Source organism: Pollachius pollachius, assembly GCF_949987615.1.
Source record: "Pollachius pollachius genome assembly, chromosome: 17".
NCBI classification, from domain to species: Eukaryota; Metazoa; Chordata; class Actinopteri; order Gadiformes; family Gadidae; genus Pollachius; species Pollachius pollachius.
Genome location: NC_136950.1, coordinates 1,069,451 through 1,089,311, shown reverse-complemented (window position 1 = coordinate 1,089,311; position 19,861 = coordinate 1,069,451). Strand labels below are relative to the sequence as shown.

The window sequence follows — 19,861 nt, the reverse complement described above, 5'->3', positions numbered from 1 at the left end:
GGTCGAACCAGGTCATTCAGCAAGCAGATTCCCTTCATGATCTAGAATATTAGCTTTGTTAGAAATATGGGCATTGCATCTAATTGTATTCTACTAAAACTGATTTTTATTTTACAAATCGCAAAGAACAGATGAGTTAACAATTTTAATATCAAAAAATAGCGCATGATCAATAATCTACTATTAGTGGCCTATAACCTAGAATCCCTCCTATAAATACCAGCCAATAATGATTTCAACAACCTGTTGAATAATCAAGTTATGGTACATATTCAGTCGTCAAAAACATGTATAATAAACAAACTGTTGTTCAGAATTAGGATCATTCATTTATTTACTTAAGTGCTAGTGCAAATGCAGTTAGCTTGCAAGTGGAAGAGACAGCACATGCAAAGCATGTGTATATATACAAATATATATATATATATATATATATATATATATATATATATATATATATATGGATATATACTGTGTGTATGAATATATATATATTCTTGGATGCAAGTCAAGTACTATTTGACATGAATGCTGTGTCAAATGTTGCTTGTCAAAGGAAAATTAAACATAAACCAAACATGTATTTGTTTTTCGGTGATATATATAACATACGTACATAAAAACAACAATTTGAAGATTTAGTCGATCAAACATCCTGGGTCGTGTTGTAAACGTTGATAAACCTAGTGTGCATAACCCCTGAACATATCTGTTATTTTTCTACTTGCAATACATTAAAACAAAGAAACACAGACCTTTTTACACTGCAAAGCTGGTTCGGTCACGGCTTGACACGCCCGGCAATTTCACCTTCTTGCCTGTGTGAAACCGAGGGGGTAAAATCCCCCTTTTTTTCACAGCACCAGCTTTCTTGGTTCACTGGGGAAGGCGGGGCTACGCACGGAGTATTTTTTAGTTCACGTCTGAGTGTAGGCTACAAACGCGCTTACTATTTACAAGTGCAAAAACGCCAACATATTCTTTATTTTGCTTTTATTTTTCTTCGTTTTTATCCCGACAAAAGCCTTGTAAGGAACGTTCCTCTGCGTCTTTCTTGTAGATCGCACCATCTTTCAACGTCTTCGTTAAATGTGACTGCATCACCTTCTCTCCCATGATGGTCAGCAGCTCGCGGATTTCCCTGTATCTCCAGTTAGAACTACTCATGTTGATATCGCTGCGTTGTCTCTATTGTAGAGACAGTGCAGCAACACCTCTACCCAAGGCCCCCCCCTCTTGAACCATGGAGCCGTCTAATCGCATTTATATAAGAATGAAACCGGCAATGTTTACAGGGGCTGGGAGGGTAAATTGGGGTGCTAGCTCAAACAGGCAATTGACCTCTGGCAGTGTAAACGCATAGAACATGTGAGGAAAAAGGCGTGCCTAAGACGGGCATATTTGGCAGTGTAAAAACATGAAACACACAACACAGACAAAGGGAAGGAGAGAGAGGGAAAAATAGAGAAAGTTTGGCCCAAAAATACGAAATTGGGTCTACTCAGATAGACTACATTTAAATACATAAGTGATATGCTGACAATACTTTTTTTGGATAATATAATATATATGTATAATATAATGTACAACATCTCAGCAGAAAAGGCCTGAGAGAGAATCTTCTTCCACACTCACTCTCACATACGTTTCCTCACCCTTCTTTAACTCCTGTTTAAAATCGGGCTCCTCTGATATCTGCTTTACCCTCGCCAAAGTGCTGAATTTAAACAATAAAATGAAGTTAACATTTTAAAAAGCTATCGAAGAACACCACTTGTTTCATAATTATTACTATTGTTGAGTAAAATAATACAATTTCAATTTAAAAGATACAAAAACGAAAGAAAATAACCAAAGCTAGCGACTGGGTTATAAAGGACATGGCGATGGGAGGGTGTGGCAATAAGGGTCAGGCCATTTTCGTCCATGGCTCCTGGTAAGGATCAGGCAGACTGTGTGGTCCATGGCTCCTGGTAAGGATCAGGCAGACTCTGGCTGTGGGCTTCATGGCTCCCGGTCTACTTGGTGTCCAGCAGCATGAGGTGGACAAACAGCCCAGCAGAGGAGATGACGTCCCCTCTCTTGGTCAGCAGGGGAACGTGACGATATCCTGAAGCAACAGGAAGTAAAAAGGAAGAACAATTATTTCAGGTCATAGGACCTGAACCACAGGAATGCATTGGATTGTCACAGTTTAGAAACTGAACCAAAAGTGAATGTAGACAGATTGAATGTGATAAATTTGTACATTTAAAAAATAATAATGTATTGAAAAAGGGAGAAGGTATGCGTTTCAGATGCAATCATGAGACTTATTCAGTTGTGTGGATGTAGAGCTCCTTAATATTGAGTCTTTAGGAGAGGTATTGAAAAGGGGAGAAGGTAAGCGTTTCAGATGCGATCATGAGACTAATTTAGTGGTGTGGACGTAGAGCTTGGTTTCCTTCAGTGAAGAGAGGCAGCGTACCGTTCTGGGCGCTTGTCAGGGGGAGGCAGTACTGGCCAACCAGGTCGTTCTGGGACGTGGAGTCATAGTCCTCCACCAGGAAGCGCACCATGGCCAGCTCAGGGACGTGGACCAGGAACGTGAAGCTCTCGTTCCACATGGGGTTGAAGCCTGCAGAGGGGGGCATGGGTAACTGGGTCAGCACTTCGTATTGCTGGTCTGCACACAAAGTGTTTAGCTATTAAGCTATACACATATAGGGCCCTATCTTGCATCCGGCGCAATTGACTTAATCACTGGCGCATGTGTCGTTGCTAGTTTGCAACTGGCGCAGAGCGTTCTTTTCCCTCCTGCGCCACGCGTCGGTAAATTAGGGAATGATCTTGCGCCCCAAGGGGCGGTTCGGTGAAAGGAGGAGGCGTGTTCTGGCACAAACGTTCCCTGGTGCTATTTTGCCGTTTCAGAAACCACTTGCGCCACAAACCAGGAAATACCTGGTTTAAAGTCAGTGGCGCGTTGTTCAGATGCTATTTTAAGGGCGCATGCATAATGTTGCTTGTGCACCTCGCACATACACTTTGCTTCTCTCATCTACCTAGCCACACATTCTTGGTAAATTATTTGGGAAAGAACAGCTGATACAGCGGTAATAAGTTGTACTTTTAAATCAAATCTGCAAACACCATACAGCAAACACATATTTTCTTGACAAAGACATTGTGTACAAGCCCATAACTTTTAGGATTGATGAGTATTTGAGCGAAAACATTGTTTAGCCGCGGGTGAATGTTAAAAAGAATGAATGAATGCGGGCGCGCGTGTTTGTATGTGTAAAATAATTAATGAATGCGGGCGCGCGTCCATCTGTTTAAACACACGCAAACTAAACAAAGGGTTAGGGTTAGGGTTAGGGTTAGGGTTAGTAACGCATAATACAGTCCATGGCAATGTATATTAATGGGGGGACACATGCATTTTAGGAGCACAAGTCGATAACGATAATGCACACAATACTGATAAGAAACGATGTTTATAATGTATTGCGTATATCATTAAATATAACCACAGTTACCGCATATCATATGTTATATCATATACGTTTTCTTTGCCGAAATTAATTTGAGAACTCAGTATTTCTGAAGTTGTGGAAGAAAACCTTATTCCATGTGTGAATTACCCCATATTATTTGGCCATAAACTGAGCCATTTGAAGTTTGAAATGCATGTGCATCTGTCTCATCGGAGACTGCAGACGCGCTGTCAAAATATCAACTCGTCAGATTCAAATGCGCTCATGGCTCTTAAAGTGGATGGGAGCTGGCAATCTCATTGGTTTATTGCACGTTACGCCCAAACCACACCTACGGGTAATTAAGTTACTTCAGACCAACCCTTTTTAGATTTGCGCCAGGCGCATGAGTCATTTTTTCCGCCGGTAAAATAGCGACACCGCCATAGAACCGCCCACAATGCTACCTCGCTTGGCGCTTCTCACTTGCGTTTCAGACCGTTAAAATAGGGCCCATTAGGTGAGTGTGTGTGTACCATTATTAATAGGTGCATGTGAATGTGTGTGTCTGTACCAGAGTGGTTGTAAACATTTACATTTAGGGCATTTAGCAGACACTTTTATCCTTTGATCCAAAGTAAATTTGTCAGATACAATTCACAATACAATACACATCAAACTAGTGTGTACGCTTATGTTAAGGGAACAATGCTGTCATGTGTTTAAGGTGTGTGCATGTGCAGGTGTGTGTGAGTGCGTGTGTGTGTGCGTGTGTGGTAGTACCATTGTTTTCAATGTGATGGGTCTCCTTGCTGGCGTTGTCAGCGGCCACACCACACACCTCCACCCTGACCAGCGGGTCCACGATGGACTTGTGCTTCTCCTTGTTCACTTTGGGCAACTGCTGGGCGGAGATCACCTGGAGGGCCACACAACACACACCACGTACCACACAACACACATCACACAACAAACAACACACAAATCACACACTCCTGAGCAGTGACTCAACAAACTAAACAAAGCCTGATCCGTGTAATCAGTCGCTCTGAATCAATCAATGAACTTTGGTTTATGGTTTAAGACACACACATCTGAGTTCACTGATGCAGAGTTCTGCTTGCTTTGCAAGAGCCATAGAGATAGAGATAAGTCATTGGTAAATAGATAAGTCAGGCTCAGTTGAAGCTTTTCTATTGAGTCATTCAGCAGAGTTGATCCAAGTGATTTACATTGATTTGGGTCATGAATGAGCAGCTAAGTGTGGCAGGCATCTCAAGGAGGCCTGCAGGTAGACTGCGGCCATCGGTGGTTCAAACCCAGACCCTCTTGGCTGGGAGGCAAAAACCTCAAAGTAGGCTGTCTGTGATCCAGGGTTTGGGGACCTTCCTCCATCTTACCATGACGTGGAACATCTTCTTCTGGAGCCAGGGCCCCTTGGTGAGGGAGTTGGGGTTCATCTGGGACGAGGGGTCCCTCTGGAACTCGGGCTTCAGGGCGTAGCCACACCCGCCGTTGGCCAGGAAGCGGCCCTGGTTCAGGTCCATCTCCTTGCCAGGTGTCTGGAAGTTGAGCGCCACTAGGCACCAGGATGAGAGACAGAGGGTCAGAGTCAATGGTGCCCCGGTCACATGAAGGATATAGCGAGAAAAATATATCTGCATATGAATGCAGAATCTGTAAGCAACAGGACATGGTTTGGGTATTGGAAGCGTTTTGTTTGTCGATAGTTAGTTAATCTGAGTAGTATTGACCAATCGCATTTGAGAAGCATTTGGTAGCATGCAGGTGACCATCTCCGAACTCATTGGCTTTCATCTGACGACGCTTTAGCCTTTAATTAGCTGTGTCAAACAAATATCTTAAATAAATCCTATTCATGCTTCATACTGTTCACAGAGTGTAGGCTGGCTACTTATGAATCAACTCCAACTCCATCCTTGCGCGTCAAGTTGCTAAGCTCAGACTGTAAACAATGGAAGAGGAAGTCTTGGGCCGTAACTCCATAATGCATTGATCCAGCCTGTTGTCCCTAGAGGTAAACCGCCCTCAGACTGTAGCCATGGCTTCCCACATTGAATGAAGGACAACCAAGGGTCTGATCTGCTGTATAAAGGTCGGATATTGTAACAACAGTTTCCTCAACAAACAAAGGTAAGCAAACTGGATCATGGTAGGTATGTGTACACATTGTACAATAAACAGTTCAGTGTACCCGTTAAACTTGTGCCATCCGTGTTGATGTTTGCTGCAAGGCAGCAAAGGGTTCTGAAAGCCGCTCTATGAATTACGTCATTAGCATTACTCAACAAACGAGTTGAGCAGGTCTCGTGCTTGTTGCCCTACCGATCTGGCATCCCGTGTTCCACATGGGCACGGGGTTGTAGTTGGACGAGTCGGTCCTAGAGCCCGCCGGGTATATCCTGGTCAGCTTGTCCATGTTGTGATGGAGAAAGGCGGGGCCTGTGGAGAAGCACACTGTTAAGGAACACACACCATGGAGATAGAGCTGAAGACCAAGAGAGAGATGAAGGGGAAGATAGAAGGTGAGATGAAGGGTTCTGGATGACAGGACATGGAGGGGGTCTGACTACAGCAGGACATGGAGGGGGGGCTCTCACCGGAGGTGTCCGCCAGGCTGAAGGCCTTGCTCTCCTTCAGGGAGGACATCTCGTAGAAGGCCTGCGAGTCCTTGGCGTGCTCGAAGCCACCGAAGTGGACACTCCGGCAGTAGAGGACCAAGTCAGACAGCTCCTTTGCCAGCTTGATCTTGGCCTCCTGTTAGGAAGGATACACCAGACTGCTTAGCTGGGGACCCCTGTACCTCAGCCAGCGCCCGCCACCAGGCTTTGGAGAGGGCTCTCATACCTTTGGCTTGGCCTTGTCTCCGTTCTCCTTGCTGTCGCCGGCCTCGTCCTCCTCTGACACGCTGTCCACCTCAGCCGAGTTGTTGTTGCTGAACACGGCGTCCAGTTTGTCCAGACGTTTTCCTTTGATGAGGAACTTTCCCTTCAGCTCCTTCACGCCACCGGACGAGAAAAAATGGCCGTCAACACGATTGTAACCAGTCAGGTCCTTCCAATTGAAACATCTGCAGACCAACAGGAAGCAGCTCGAGCGGAATATTGTACTTTTAGAAGGATTTAATAATGAACCATTGATGAACAATAGTAAATGCAGGAATAAGCATTAACATAACAATATCTAACAGTTAATTAAGTCAACTGATGGTCTAGTAGTAATTGACTCATGGTGTATAACTTCATGGTATTCATTTATACATTATTTAATAGGGTTGGGGTTAGGGTGAACTCTAAATCTGACCCCTAGTGGGTTAACCCTTAGGGGTTAAGTTTAAATCATGGATAGGGTTAGGGTAAGGGTTAGGGTAATGGTGTTAACATGAACACCATTACCATAGTTAACATAAAGCTATTACCACAGTTAACATGAACAACATTAACTTAGTTAACATTAACTTCATTAGTTAACATGAAACACCTTACCATAGTTAACATGACCTCCATTACCACAGTTAACATGAACATCATTACCGTAGCTAACATGAACACCATTACCATAGTTAACATGAACACCATTACCACAGTTAACATGAACACCATTAGTTAACATGACCTCGATTACCACAGTTAACATGAACATCATTACCGTAGCAAACATGAACACCATTAACATAGTTAACATGAACACCATTCGTTAACATGAACACCATTAACATAGTTAACATGAACACCATTAACACAGTTAAAATACACACCATAAGTTAACATACACACCATTAGTTAACATGAACACCATTACCAAAGTTAACATGAACACTATTACTTTAGTTAACATGCACATCACTAGTTAAAGGTTGTATCAGTGATGTTGGGTGACGTCACTTCTGTTGGTATTTGAAGCGAGATCCCAAACAGCCTGCTCGCCCCTCCCTTTCGTGTTTCGTGCTTCCAGTAAAAACGATCATGAACACCATTACCATACTTAACTAAATAGACAGTAATCTTTGGACCCAACTATGTTCTAGCGTGGTAAAGACGTTGAGACCAGAGTGAGAACACATGATGACCTTGATGGCTTTTAAAGGAGCAGAATCCGGTCCTCAAACATGGTGGAGGCTCACAGAGTGCAAGGTTGTTTCCCTCAAGGTCACTAAGGGATGGATTCAAAACAAGGTAATACAAATGTGCCAGTGGGCTATAAAACAGACCACAGAAATGAGAACGGGACCCATGACAGAGATAAGGCTGGGCATCACCGCTTGAAGCTATCTAGAAAGGATGGGGATGTTAACGATGGCCCTGGTTAGGTTTGGTTCTGAGCCTCATTATCCTTAGGGAACAGGAAGGTGGCTGAGCTGAGGGTCCAGCCTCCAGCAGGGGGCAGAACCTATCGGGGGTCTCAGGAGGTCTCAGGGTCCAGCCTCCAGCAGGGGGTCAGAACCTATGGGGGGTCTCAGGAGGTCTCAGGGTCCAGCCTCCACCAGGGGGTCAGATCCTATGGGGGGTCTCAGGTGGTCTCATACTGACCCTCTCTCTATGACAGTCTAAGATAGTCCAGTGCTGAGTCCCAGTCTAAAGGTTCTGTGTTCAAACCCCAGGGCCTACCCTAGGAGTGAGATACCAAACCCTGACGGGATTCCCCTTGAACGCCCTGAAATCACCTTAATAAAAATGTCAGATAAGTTTGAGAAATATAAGACATGAGAAGATTTAAAGTGTGTAACAACAGAATGTGTGTCAGAGTTACGGACCTCAGGGGAGGGCAAGCGGGTGGGCATGGTGCTGGATAGGGGTGTGGTGACCAGTGCCTCCCCCAGGATGGAGGCCAGGTGGTGGGCCATCAGCTTCTGCTGGGCCACCGTGCAGTGGTTCTCCAGGGAAAGGATCACCGGGTACTCCGAGGTCTGGACCACACACACACACACAAACACACACACACCACACACAATTACATACACACACATGTGCACACACACACACACACGCTATTGATTTATTGCTGTTGATTTATGAGTTATATAGGTTTACAAGGGCTCTCCCTCTGTTCATGTTTAGCCTATGGCTAGCACATTGTTTTTGTCCACTTAGTTTGTTAATTTAAGTAAAGTGTGGAATCATCTATATTTATTTGACTTATTGACTTGTATTTTGGATTCTACATGCGTTTGAACAAAAGCTTGCTACTGGCTGGTTCCCCTAGGCTGGCCGTAACAACCATGAAGGAGTCATATACTGCACCCCGACACAGCAACTGGCTTAAATTCTGTCAGCCAGAGAAATGATCATTCATTTGCTATGCCTCTAGATACTTCCTTGGTACTAGCAACTAGCGACAAGCAGCAGGAACACCAAGGTGGACTACACCTCGAAACACAAGCCTCGAAACATTCAAAGGAAGGCTACTAGCTACTCTACTAGCTACGTGCTAGCTCCTAGCCTCTGGGGGTGGTGGCAGGACGCCTACTTTGAAGGCGTAGTCTTTGATGGCCTTGATGACATCTCTGAAGAGCACTTTGGATGTGAGGGTGTAGCCATGGTAGATGACGGGCTCCCCGCTCGCCCCATCCCAACAGTCCAGCTCCACGCAGCGACAGGCCTTCATCAGGGCCCTGGAGAGGAGACACGCCTCCATCAGCCTCCAGAGACACACCTCTACAGTAATCAGTCAGTCAGCACAGGCTTCACCACAGGGGTTTAGGGGGTCTGGTCATCAGTGAGCAGGCAGGGGTTAGAAAAAAAGGCTTTGGGGCTCGAACCCATCCCCTTTCTAACCACTGAACTCTCCTACTTCAGCTGATATTATAGTGTTTGAACCTCCCTCACCCTGGGGCCCCTATGGGGGGTCAGGAGCCTCACCGTATGTAGGCCTCGGTGCTGCTGGGCCCCTTCAGCTGGTCTGCGGTCAGGTAGGTGTTGTGGGAGGAGGAGATGTAGTAGTGGTTGAGGGGCTGACCCATGTCCTGGTGCACCACACTGTGGGCTGGGTTCAGCACCGCCCCGTCCTGGTGGTGCATGTACATCAGGAAGCCATCTTTGGTCATGTGATGCGTCTGCTTGGCTGGAGGGGCAGACGGACGCTCTTTAGACGGACAGACGCTCTTTAGACGGACAGACGGCTCATTAGACGGACAGACGCTCTTTAGACGGACAAGCGGCTCTTTAGACGGACAGGCGGCTCATTAGACGCTCATAAAGATGCAGTGTTTCCCCCAGCACAGTATGGTTAAGGCCTTAACAACAATAGGGCCCCGCCTATATATATATTTTTATAAATATTTAAAAAAAGCATAAATATTATGCATTAACGAAGTACAAAACTCTCGTAGGGAAAGACAACATACTTCCATCAGGTACAAAAAAGTAAGATAAATAATGCATTGGAGATACTGTTTAAAACAATAGTCGTGCGAACTGAAACCCTCACCAAAGACCAAAGACCCCGACCCCGACCTCAGGGGTCGGGGTCGGAGTCAGGGTCGGGGTCGGGGTCGGGGTCAGGGTCGGGGTCAGGGTCGGGGTCGGGGTCGGGGTCAGGCTTCTGGCTGAGAGGAGTACCTGTCTCATCCACCTCGTACTTGTTGATGAGTGTGACGGCGTGGCCCAGGCCGACCTGCTCCCTCTGCTCGGTGAGCAGGAAGGTGAGGAGGTCGCGGACGCTCATGTGGCCCTCGGAGCTGGCGTACTTCTTAAACATCACGTCGATCTCCTCCCGGTGCGTCAGCAGGTCGTAGTAGTGCTTGATCTCCGGGCCTTCCAGCGAGCCCGACTTCGACTTGTCACATTTCTGAGGTCACGCAACAACAGCACGCCAATGAGGAAACAATGAGTCACGATGGGAGGGTCGGTGAGGAAGTGTGAGAGTGTTTGGTACTGTGGGCTAACAATATGTATAATGATCGCATGGCCATGAGATTTGATATCCACCCAGAGTGGAAAACCATCATCATCTCTTAGAGTAAGGCTACAAGCATCTAAAGTTAGAACGACTGAAGACACATGACTATAGGAGGAGCAGTGAAACCAACAAGGGGGTTGGGGAGAGGGTGTGCATTGACATCCAGGGGATGAGTCAGAAACTAACTGCCAGCTGCTGTTTAAAAATGTTCAGCATTCAGTCAAGAAGTGGGTATTTGTCAGTTGAGCTTCTTTGTTATCTTGTTTCTAAAGAGTGTCTCACCTTGAAGAGTTCCTCTGCGTACGTGTCGTCCACTTCCACGTTGATCTGCCGCAGGAAGTGCTTCAGCTCCTTCAAGGTCATCTTGTTGTCCTCATTCTTATCCGCTTTTCGCATGCAGTTGAAAATCCAGCTTTTTTTCAGATTAAAGGAAAAACGTACACCTGAAAGCTCCGGCAGGTTCAAAACAATGAAACTTAATTATGATACAAATATAAATAGATAGATAGATAGATAACAACTTTAGCAATACTTTCATAAATACATCTTTTGACCAGAAAGCTCAAGTGATAACTTAAATGTTATTTGATATGCTCTCAACAATAATCTTTGAGAGATAGAAAGACCGGTTCCAGTCTGCTGTTTCAATAAACACATTTCTCGTTTTGGGCCTTTATGGACAGAACTGGGAAGTGGATAGATTTGATCAGGAGGGTACATGTAGCCTTGGACCATGGGTCAGGGATGGGACCCCAAGGAGACTCTGAAGGATACTGCTCGCTCTTCTTCTGCCGGCTGAGGCTCCTCATGTTGCTGACCAACTTCTCCAGGCCGCTGACCCACCTCCTGGCGTCCTGTGCCGAGGCGGCCATCAGGTCCAGGTGCTTGTGGTGGTCTTTGAAGAGGATGGAGAAACAGCGGTCCTCTGCGCTGGGGTGCGTGTACTTCTGGAGGCCCTCTGAAAGGCGGCCGTGACGCAGAGACTCTATGTCCTCCACGGTGACTGGGGGGAGACAGATGCCATTCAGTCCTTTTGATCCATAGTTGGATATTTCCAACTCGTGCGGCGTCATGAATCCTTCACCTGATAAACCTTTTTTTCCCCTCTTAAGGACATTAAATGATATAATAAATAGCCATTGTGTTTGGCCAGTGTAGCTGGCTTAGCTGTTGAATGTTAGAATATGAAGCCGGTGAGTGGCGAAGGAGGGACAGGGACAGGGTTAGGGTTAGTGGGGACTATGGGAGGCTACAGAACTGGGTTGGCTCTGACTGGGAAAAGATTACACTGCTAAACTGTGTAAATTCACACACTTTTTATGAATACACTCTAATAAGTACTATTTACTAATAGTAGATGCATTGATTTATTTTCAGACACATGTCATTAATAACAAGCTATTGGTTGTGATTTATTTTTTAGATAAAGGTCATTAATTGCAAGGGATTGGTTATGCATCTTGCTGAAGGTATGAGGCAGGCATTGGGGTTTGAACAACTTAATACTGACCACTATGTATGGATTCTATTCCTTATAACCCGGTCCATAGATTGTTGGTTAACCCTAACTTAATGATCTCTTGCCAGGCCTTGCATGTCTCTATTCTGCTCCTTTGACAGCTCAGTAAATCAAACATCCCCTGTGGGGCTGGGAGGCCGATCAGCCGAGACGTGACCACTATCTGCTGCCCGATGGCTAACTCAACGCATTCCACAGAGATTCAGTTATGTGGATATCATCATCATCAATGCTGTGATTTAATCGACCTCCCTCCTCTCGCCTGCATACACATTCCGTGAAGCTCAGAGTACCATAATGCGCTCTTACAAAATCACCCTCTTTTATTTACTTATTTAATGTTTATACTTTGTGAATCAGACAACATAAACTGAAGTCCCCTTAAAACCACAACCCCCCCTAACAACACCTTTGGGGGCCCTCCACTGTAGCTGAGCCCCTTATTGTATGGGACCAGGGGTCCTGGGGCCCAGAGCACATCACCATCCAGGCTGCAATGGACTCAAACCAAAACAACACTAAAAGGGTTGAATCTACAAGGTCAGTGAACTGTGAATCGTTCTTCCCTCCACAGCGCTCGCCAAGTTAATACCAACCAAAATACCAGGGGATAGCAGAGAGAAGACTGTTGATTGGGCTCAGGAATGTTTCTCTATTCCAGCGGTGGAGAGGGGAACCCAACCGCAGGGGGAGGTGGGTGTGGTTGGAACACGCCCAGCCAGAGTGGCGTCACCTCAGCTGACTTCTGGATTCATATCGTGATATAATAACTCCCTCGCCCTCAGACCACAACAGCAGCAATTGTTTTGTTTGGTTTCTATCGTTAGTAGCCGCAGCATAACAAGACCTATTGTGGAAAGATCGTGACCACTGGGCATTTTGGAAACCTTTCAATTGGGAAAAGAGGACTCAGAGGAATCTCAGTCCCATTATGTGTCTCAGACATTGTTGAGATACCAGATATCAGTCTGAGACAGGAGGCATTGTTCTGGCCTCACACAGCCCATCCTACTATTTTCATCACACAGAACATGAGCGAAAACAGAATGAAAATATTGAGTGTGGCTTAGAGAGAGGAGCTTCATCCTAACGCGTGTGCATCAGGCCCAGTAGGGTACCCTTCAGCCCGGCCGGGGGGCTTATGGGATATTTTCCATACATGGTTGCTCTTCAGAATTTGCAATGCTTGAGTGTCATTGGGCTCAGTTTAGGTCCCCTGGCACGGACACAATAGTTAGTATTAGACCCCGACCGATATATCGGCGGGCCGATATTATCGGCCGATATTAGGCATTTTAATTAATTGAGCCTGACCCAATTTTTTTGTTTGGGGATATTGTGTTTTTGTTCAAAGGACTTTGAGTTTCATATCTTAAGTTCTCATAAATTGTATTTATGAGAACTTTAATAAATTTTGATTTTGACTTTTCTGTTGTGACAATAAAACAATAAAATAAAGTTTATTTTTAAACTGCATTACCTTATTATTTTAGTGAGGACACATAAATAACTACAAATAACCAATGTTAGGGAAATCTGTTTATGTTTTGTTGCGCGTTTCTTTAATTCTTTTTAAAATATATGTCGGTCGATGTGTCGGAATATCAGATTTTCAAATCACCAATATTTCTATTGGTATCAGCCTTAAAAATCCTTTATCGGTTGGGCCCTAGTTAGTATCATTCTGTAGGGGTTCAACACTTGGTTCAGTCAGCTGGGAGAAATCAGTAAGATATGTTTTTATTTTAATTTTAAAATTCAATAGTTAAATCAAGATGTTATAATATCAATTCATGAATCAATTAATCTCAACACATGGAAAGAGCAGTTCATATTGCTTCCAATGTTGTGTTGGTCAGACTATAGAATGATATATCTCCAATCTCCTTTTGTACCTATGTGTGTGTGTGTGTGTGTGTGTGTGTGTGTGTGTGTGTGTGTGTGTGTGTGTGTGTGTGTGTGTGTGTGTGTGTGTGTGTGTGTGTGTGTGTGTGTGGTGTGTGTGTGTGTGTGTGTGTGGCGTCCTGAGAGACTTTCCTACTTCCCTAAAAGTGGTAAAAGGCTACTGTTAAGATAAGGCGTGTTGTGAATAGAGGGCCCATGGGAACTAGGACCGACCCACAAATTAATAACTTCAATAAGCTCTTATCAATCTTACATGATAAGAGCCGAGTGTTAAAAACACCAGAATGACGGCCAATAACCTGGATCAGTCGTATTAACCTGATGGTTCCTGGTCTAACTTACCCACATGGTCTAGTTTTAACCTGATCCCTGGTTTAACGTACCCACATGTTCTAGTTTTAACCTGATCCCTGGTTTACCGTACCCACATGGGCTAGTTTTAACCTGATCCCTGGTTTAACATACCCACGGTCTAGTTTTAACCTGATGGTTCCTAGTTGAACTTACCCACATGGTCTAGCTTTAACCTGATGGTTCCTGGTTTACCGTACCCACATGGTGTAGTTTTAACCTGATCCCTGGTTTAACATACCCACGGTCTAGTTTTAACCTGATGGTTCCTAGTTTAACTTACCCACATGGTCTAGCTTTAACCTGATGGTTCCTGGTTAACGTACCCACATGGTCTAGTTTCAACCTGATGGTTCCTGGTTAACGTACCCACATGGTCTAGCTTTAACCTGATGGTTCCTGGTTAACGTACCCACATGGTCTCGCTTTAACCTGATGGTTCCTGGTTAACGTACCCACATGGTCTAGCTTTAACCTGATGGTTCCTGGTAAACGTACCCACATGGTCTCATGTGGGGAGTACTCACAGGTCTGCTTTGGCCTGAAAGTCCTCTGGGACTCGTGCCACATGGTCTTGCAGTCCTCCTGGAGCTTGTAGTAGCGGCTCTTCTGCCAGGACCTGGAGCGGACCTTAACCAGGGTCCCGCCTGTCAGGAGGAACTTCAGGTCCCCGTCTCCCTCCAGGCCTGGGGAGGGGAACACAGTGATCAGAAGATGCTCACCGGGTCTGCCTTCATGGTCGATTAAGGGTTGCACGGGTTGGGTAAAGTGATGCTGGATATGGATTTGATCTGGGTCCCAGCTGTGGTCCTACGTACCATGACGTCTCCTCTAACCGTCTCACTCCCTTGTCCGTCTCAAACTGTTCTGTCTCTGAAGGCCCAGAAGCCAAATGTTATATTATAACCTGAAGGATATTACAACATATAGAAATGTATCCAACAACATTTCTGAGTCAACGTAAAATGACAAATCTTGGCATCACTACTTTAATTCTAAGCCCCAAAACCATAGGCATTGCATAAGTTACAACATCTCGAATGACTAAAGTCCTTAACCTCAAATTACCCTTCATTAAAGGAATAACACCATGACTAACACCAGCCTACGTGAGGAGCTGAACCACGCCCCTAAAGCTGGGAACTGTAGTTTGGTCTACTCTGCGCCAGTATAAAAGAAAAAAGGAAAACACTTTAGAGTCCGCTGGTAGTTAATGTTAATGTGGCCCCTAGAATGTTTTCCTCCACCACAGGCTTAACAAGGCAGACTATGTGCCCCGTGGCAGGGGGGTGGGGGAGGGTGGAGGACACGTCTGAGAGCAAGCGCCTCGGATGATTCTCTTGTACACCAAATTCCAAAACCTGCAGCTCAGCTCAGCCAGCGGGTCTTGATTGACTGGGAGTTGGAGGTTAGCATGTTGACCAGACGAGTAGTGACTGGTTGGGAGGTTATAGCATGTTGAACAGACTAGTAGTGACTGTTGGGGAGGGGAGCATGTTAAACAGACTAGTAGTGACTGTTGGGGAGGGGAGCATGTTAAACAGACTAGTAGTGACTGGTGGGGAGGCTAGCATGTTGATTATAGCCTGACATTATAGGATCTCTGCAGGTTCCAACAGGCTGCAGGAGACCCAGAGCTCACAGCAGATGGCTCTGAGCCTCTAGGTACATTAAGTTCTCACGTTGCTGGATCGAAGGAATTCTCAAGGTCTTTATCCATATAATATTGTAATGCATTATTAACAACATAGAATATAGACATGTATAGCAACTCTGTGTGTGTGTGTGTGTGTGTGTGTGTGTGTGTGTGTGCGTGTGTGTGTGTGTATGTGATCTGTGTTACAGCATTGCAAGAGTACTTTAAAGCAGAGTAAGCTGTCAATATGAACCATCAAATAGGCCAGGGTCCTTATTTGATGTAAAGGTTCAGAAAGCTAACGATGAAAAGAGGATGCAGGGTTGCACGCCTGCAAACGGTTGGGTCTCGGAGCTAACGACTCCGTTGTCCAGCCGATTGGATCATCGTCTCGAATAGAAACTATGAAGTAGGATGTTCCTCAGTGGAATCACATACTCCGTTGCTGAACCTCTTGTATTATTCCAATCTTTCCCTTATCATTATGAAGCTACGAGATAGGGCTTGAGTTCAGCCTACGGTGCGCTGATCGGTTCGTCCATGTTGAAACTTATTTTAAGGTCTACTTTAGGTGATATGATTAAATAAAAACGAAGTAATGCGTAACGGACCGAAAACCTGTCGGTGTAAAGTGCGTTTCCTGAACCCAGGGGAGCGGGTCTGGATCCTCCGGACAGAGGGACGCGGAGCAGCGGGCTGCGAGTCCGACACCCAGTCAGCCGAAAACGCCTTGAGTCGATCCGTATAAAGTAAAGATAACATTTAGCTGGAATACGGGCCGGCATGTTTACAAAATAAAAGCCCGTACCCTCAGAAGGACGTGGAGCAGGTAAACTCGGATCATATCAGAGCTTACCCAGCCGCCTCCCGTTCTCCATGGCCACTTGTTTCAGGTGTTCTTGAAATAGAAGTTCCTCTGATTTAGTCCGCATTTTGAATTTGTGCAAACAAGGCATTTTGGGTCAACTTTTTTAGGACAAAAAAACGGGAAAAGCGAAAACCGTACCGCAGCCCCCGTTAGACGCCAGGGCTGGTGTTCTGGGCGGGACTACGGGTGGGTGCTCCTCTCGCCCTGAGCCACCTCCTCAGCTGGGACCTGATCCACCTCCTCAGCTGGGACCTGATCCACCTCCTTAACTGGGACCTGATCCACCTCCTCAGCTGGGACCTGATCCACCTCCTCAGCTGATCCAACTCCTCAGCTGGGACCTGATCCACCTCCTCAGCTGGGACCTGATCCACCTCCTCAGCTGGGACCTGATCCACCTCCTTAACTGGGACCTGATCCACCTCCTAAACTGATCAACCCTCCTCAGCTGATCCACCCTCCTCAGCTGATCCACCTCCTCAGCTGATCCACCCTCCTCAGCTGGGACCTGATCCACCTCCTCAGCTGGGACCTGATCAACACTTCTCACCTGGGACCAGAGGCTCCTATCTCCCTAATCCACTCCTCAGCCGGGACCAGTCTTCTGACTCCCTGATCCACTCCTCAGCTGGGACCAGTCTTCTGACTCCCTGATCCACTCCTCAGCTGGGACTAAAGCCTCCTGCTTTATTAAACCGGCTTTACATTAAGAGTTCCATGCTGAGCTTTTCCTTTTTTTGGCTGGTCTGGCTTTCTTCTGTCTGGTTTGAGGAGTTTTTCTTGGGGTAAGGATGTCATTTGAGACTGTAACCGGGTTCAGATATACAGTTAAAGAACATGGACCTGACTGATCAGGTGGTATACAGGTCTGCTTTATATTTAGAGATCACATTCAGCATAAATATAAAGTCTTAAAAAGAAGAGTAACTAGAGAATAGCGTTATCTTATAGTAGAAATTGGGAGGGTAATGATATAAGAACATTTCCAACCTTCAGTTTAAGCCTACCACAGATTGGATGAGGTTTGACAACTGGGATGCATTTTCCATTTCCGTTTTACCTGACGACTAAAGGAGGCTGCCCTGAACATAAAACTATGCAAGTATGAAACTAAAGGAGGTTGCTCTGTGAACATGAAACTCTGAAACTATGTGCGGTATTAACTGACGCGGTCAGTGTGTTACCAAACATGACTCCCATTGTGTGGACGACCATGGACGTCTGGCCTGTATATTTCTTATCAACAAATCCCACTTTTAGATTTAAACAGGGGTTCAAATACAAACCATCAAATTCATAATGAAGGTCAAGTTCATATGTCAGATGTAGAAACTATAGGCGTGGGTGAACTTTATATACTGGGGCAAATGGTTCAAACAAACCTGGGTATTAAAGCCAATTATGTGGTCTGGCTGAACACCACCGAGAGTAAAACACATGAACACCGCTGACAGTAAAACACATGAACACTACCCTCAGTAAAGCACATGAACACTACTGACAGTAAATCACATGAACACCGCTGACAGTAAAACACATGAACACCGCTGACAGTAAAACACATGAACACTACTGACAGTAAAACACATGAACACCATGACAGTAAAACACATGAACACCACTGACAGTAAAACACATGAACACCATGACAGTAAAACACATGAACACTACTGACAGTAAAACACATGAACACTACTGACAGTAAAACACACGAACACCATGACAGTAAAACACATGAACACCGCTGACAGTAAAACACATGAACACCACGAGAGTAAAACACATGAACACCACTGACAGTAAAACACATGAACACCGCTGACAGTAAAACACATGAACACCACTGACAGTAAAACACATGAACACTCACCATGCGTGCTGCCGTGTGTATCCATCGTGTCGGTGCGCCTCGCCGCTCGCCTCTCCAGACGCCTCGTACAGAGGAGGCGAAGTCCGGCGTAATCAAGATGAAGAGCTCAGAATGGGTCTAAACAGAGCGGAGATTCGCCTGTGTGAGACCACCAATGCACGGGACCCGGGAGCGCTCGATGCTGTTGCCGTCAGGACTGCAAGTGTGCCAACTGCCAAGAGACGTGCGCAACATGGCAACACCCCGCATACCAACCCCAGGGTGGGTCTCCCACACCGGTCTGACGAGGCCTGGCTCCACCCTGGTCCCACACGGGTCTGAAGAGGTCTGACGAGGCCTGGCTCCACCCTGGTCCCACACCGGTCTGACGAGGCCTGCCTACACCTCAGCACCGTGGCATGCCATTACACAGTTGACTTTGCGATGGCAATAAATGTACTACGACAACACCTCCGGAAGGAATAGCAAGAATATGACTCCAGTAAAACGTGTTTGGATACACGGGCTCATCTGGATGTCTGGTGGTTGTCTACATCATTTCCTACAGGCTGTTGCCTTCAATAGCCTATGGGATATTAATGTCACAAACCAATGGGATTGAAAACGAATAGCAACATTGTTGAGGTCAACCCGTCCTGTACCCATGGCTTCATGCAGGAGGGAGGCTCACGCACTATGGTTCTGATTATTATGAGATGTGCCGTCTTTGGTGCTCCACAGTGCCAGAGGTGCACTCTTTAGGGTCTGGTGTAGCCTTTCCTCCAAAATGCCTCACTGATTGAGTGATGATCCATTTGTGTAATCTTTGATTTTGATGAGGCTACTTTTATTCCATGGCCCTGCGTTTATTCATTTGGATTGATAAATAACACATTGAACCTGAGTCTACCTGCAGGGTTTGCACGGCGGGGATGGGGAAGAACAACTAGGATTAGGTCTAAGAATATTTTGCATTCGCCAATGCAAATGTTGTATTAAATTCTTGAACTTTTGCATTTATTTTAAAAAGCCAGGAACGTCATTAAAGGGCCGTCTTGTGGTGAAACCTGAGCGTCCACCGAGAAGAATCGAAACCAGAAAACAGAAGCGCTGCGGCTTTAAGAGACGTTACCATGACGACGCAGACAGCCCCTTTAAGATACGTTACCATGACGACATGTAAACCAACATGGCGGTAGCGTCGCTGAAAGAAAAGCACAGTTAACTTCATGTCAAGTTGGTTACGTGTATAATAACTTTGACATTCTAGCCAACTGGGAGCAGTACACCTCCATGGACCTTCCTCCCCCCTCCTCTGAGCAGGACGCCTCCATGGACCTCCCTCCCCCCTCCTCTGAGC

The 19,861-nt window shown here is 45.8% G+C and overlaps 1 protein-coding gene across 2 annotated transcripts; it reads right to left on the bottom strand.

Annotated features, from left to right (window-relative positions):
- Positions 1-432: 432 nt before the first annotated feature.
- plcd1a (phospholipase C, delta 1a) lies at positions 433-18,728 on the bottom strand. Of its 2 annotated transcripts, none has more exons than XM_079755106.1 (15): positions 18,523-18,728; positions 14,676-14,834; positions 11,148-11,376; positions 10,656-10,785; positions 10,034-10,262; positions 9,335-9,536; positions 8,943-9,087; positions 8,230-8,382; positions 6,324-6,473; positions 6,077-6,233; positions 5,802-5,918; positions 4,856-5,034; positions 4,239-4,374; positions 2,468-2,617; positions 433-2,110 (listed from the first exon to the last, which is right to left on the bottom strand). In XM_079755106.1, exons 1-15 carry the CDS (start codon positions 18,545-18,547, stop codon positions 2,019-2,021), a joined length of 2,253 nt encoding a protein of 750 aa, XP_079611232.1. In that variant the 5' UTR covers positions 18,548-18,728; the 3' UTR covers positions 433-2,018. The 2 variants fall into 2 exon arrangements, with proteins under 2 accessions (XP_079611232.1, XP_079611231.1); XM_079755105.1 differs by lacking the exon at positions 18,523-18,728 and adding an exon at positions 16,641-16,779.
- Positions 18,729-19,861: the final 1,133 nt, after the last annotated feature.

Bases quoted from the DNA above. Each gene is read 5' to 3' on its own strand.
- plcd1a (XM_079755105.1), bottom strand. From the start codon at position 16,740: ATGCCTTGTTTGCACAAATTCAAAATGCGGACTAAATCAGAGGAACTT. The intron at 6,234-6,323 runs GTATGAGAGCCC...CCTTCCTAACAG, and splicing joins GAGACAAGGCCAAGCCAAAG to GAGGCCAAGATCAAGCTGGC. The intron at 5,035-5,801 runs GTAGGGCAACAA...CCTGGTGCCTAG, and splicing joins GAACACGGGATGCCAGATCG to TGGCGCTCAACTTCCAGACA.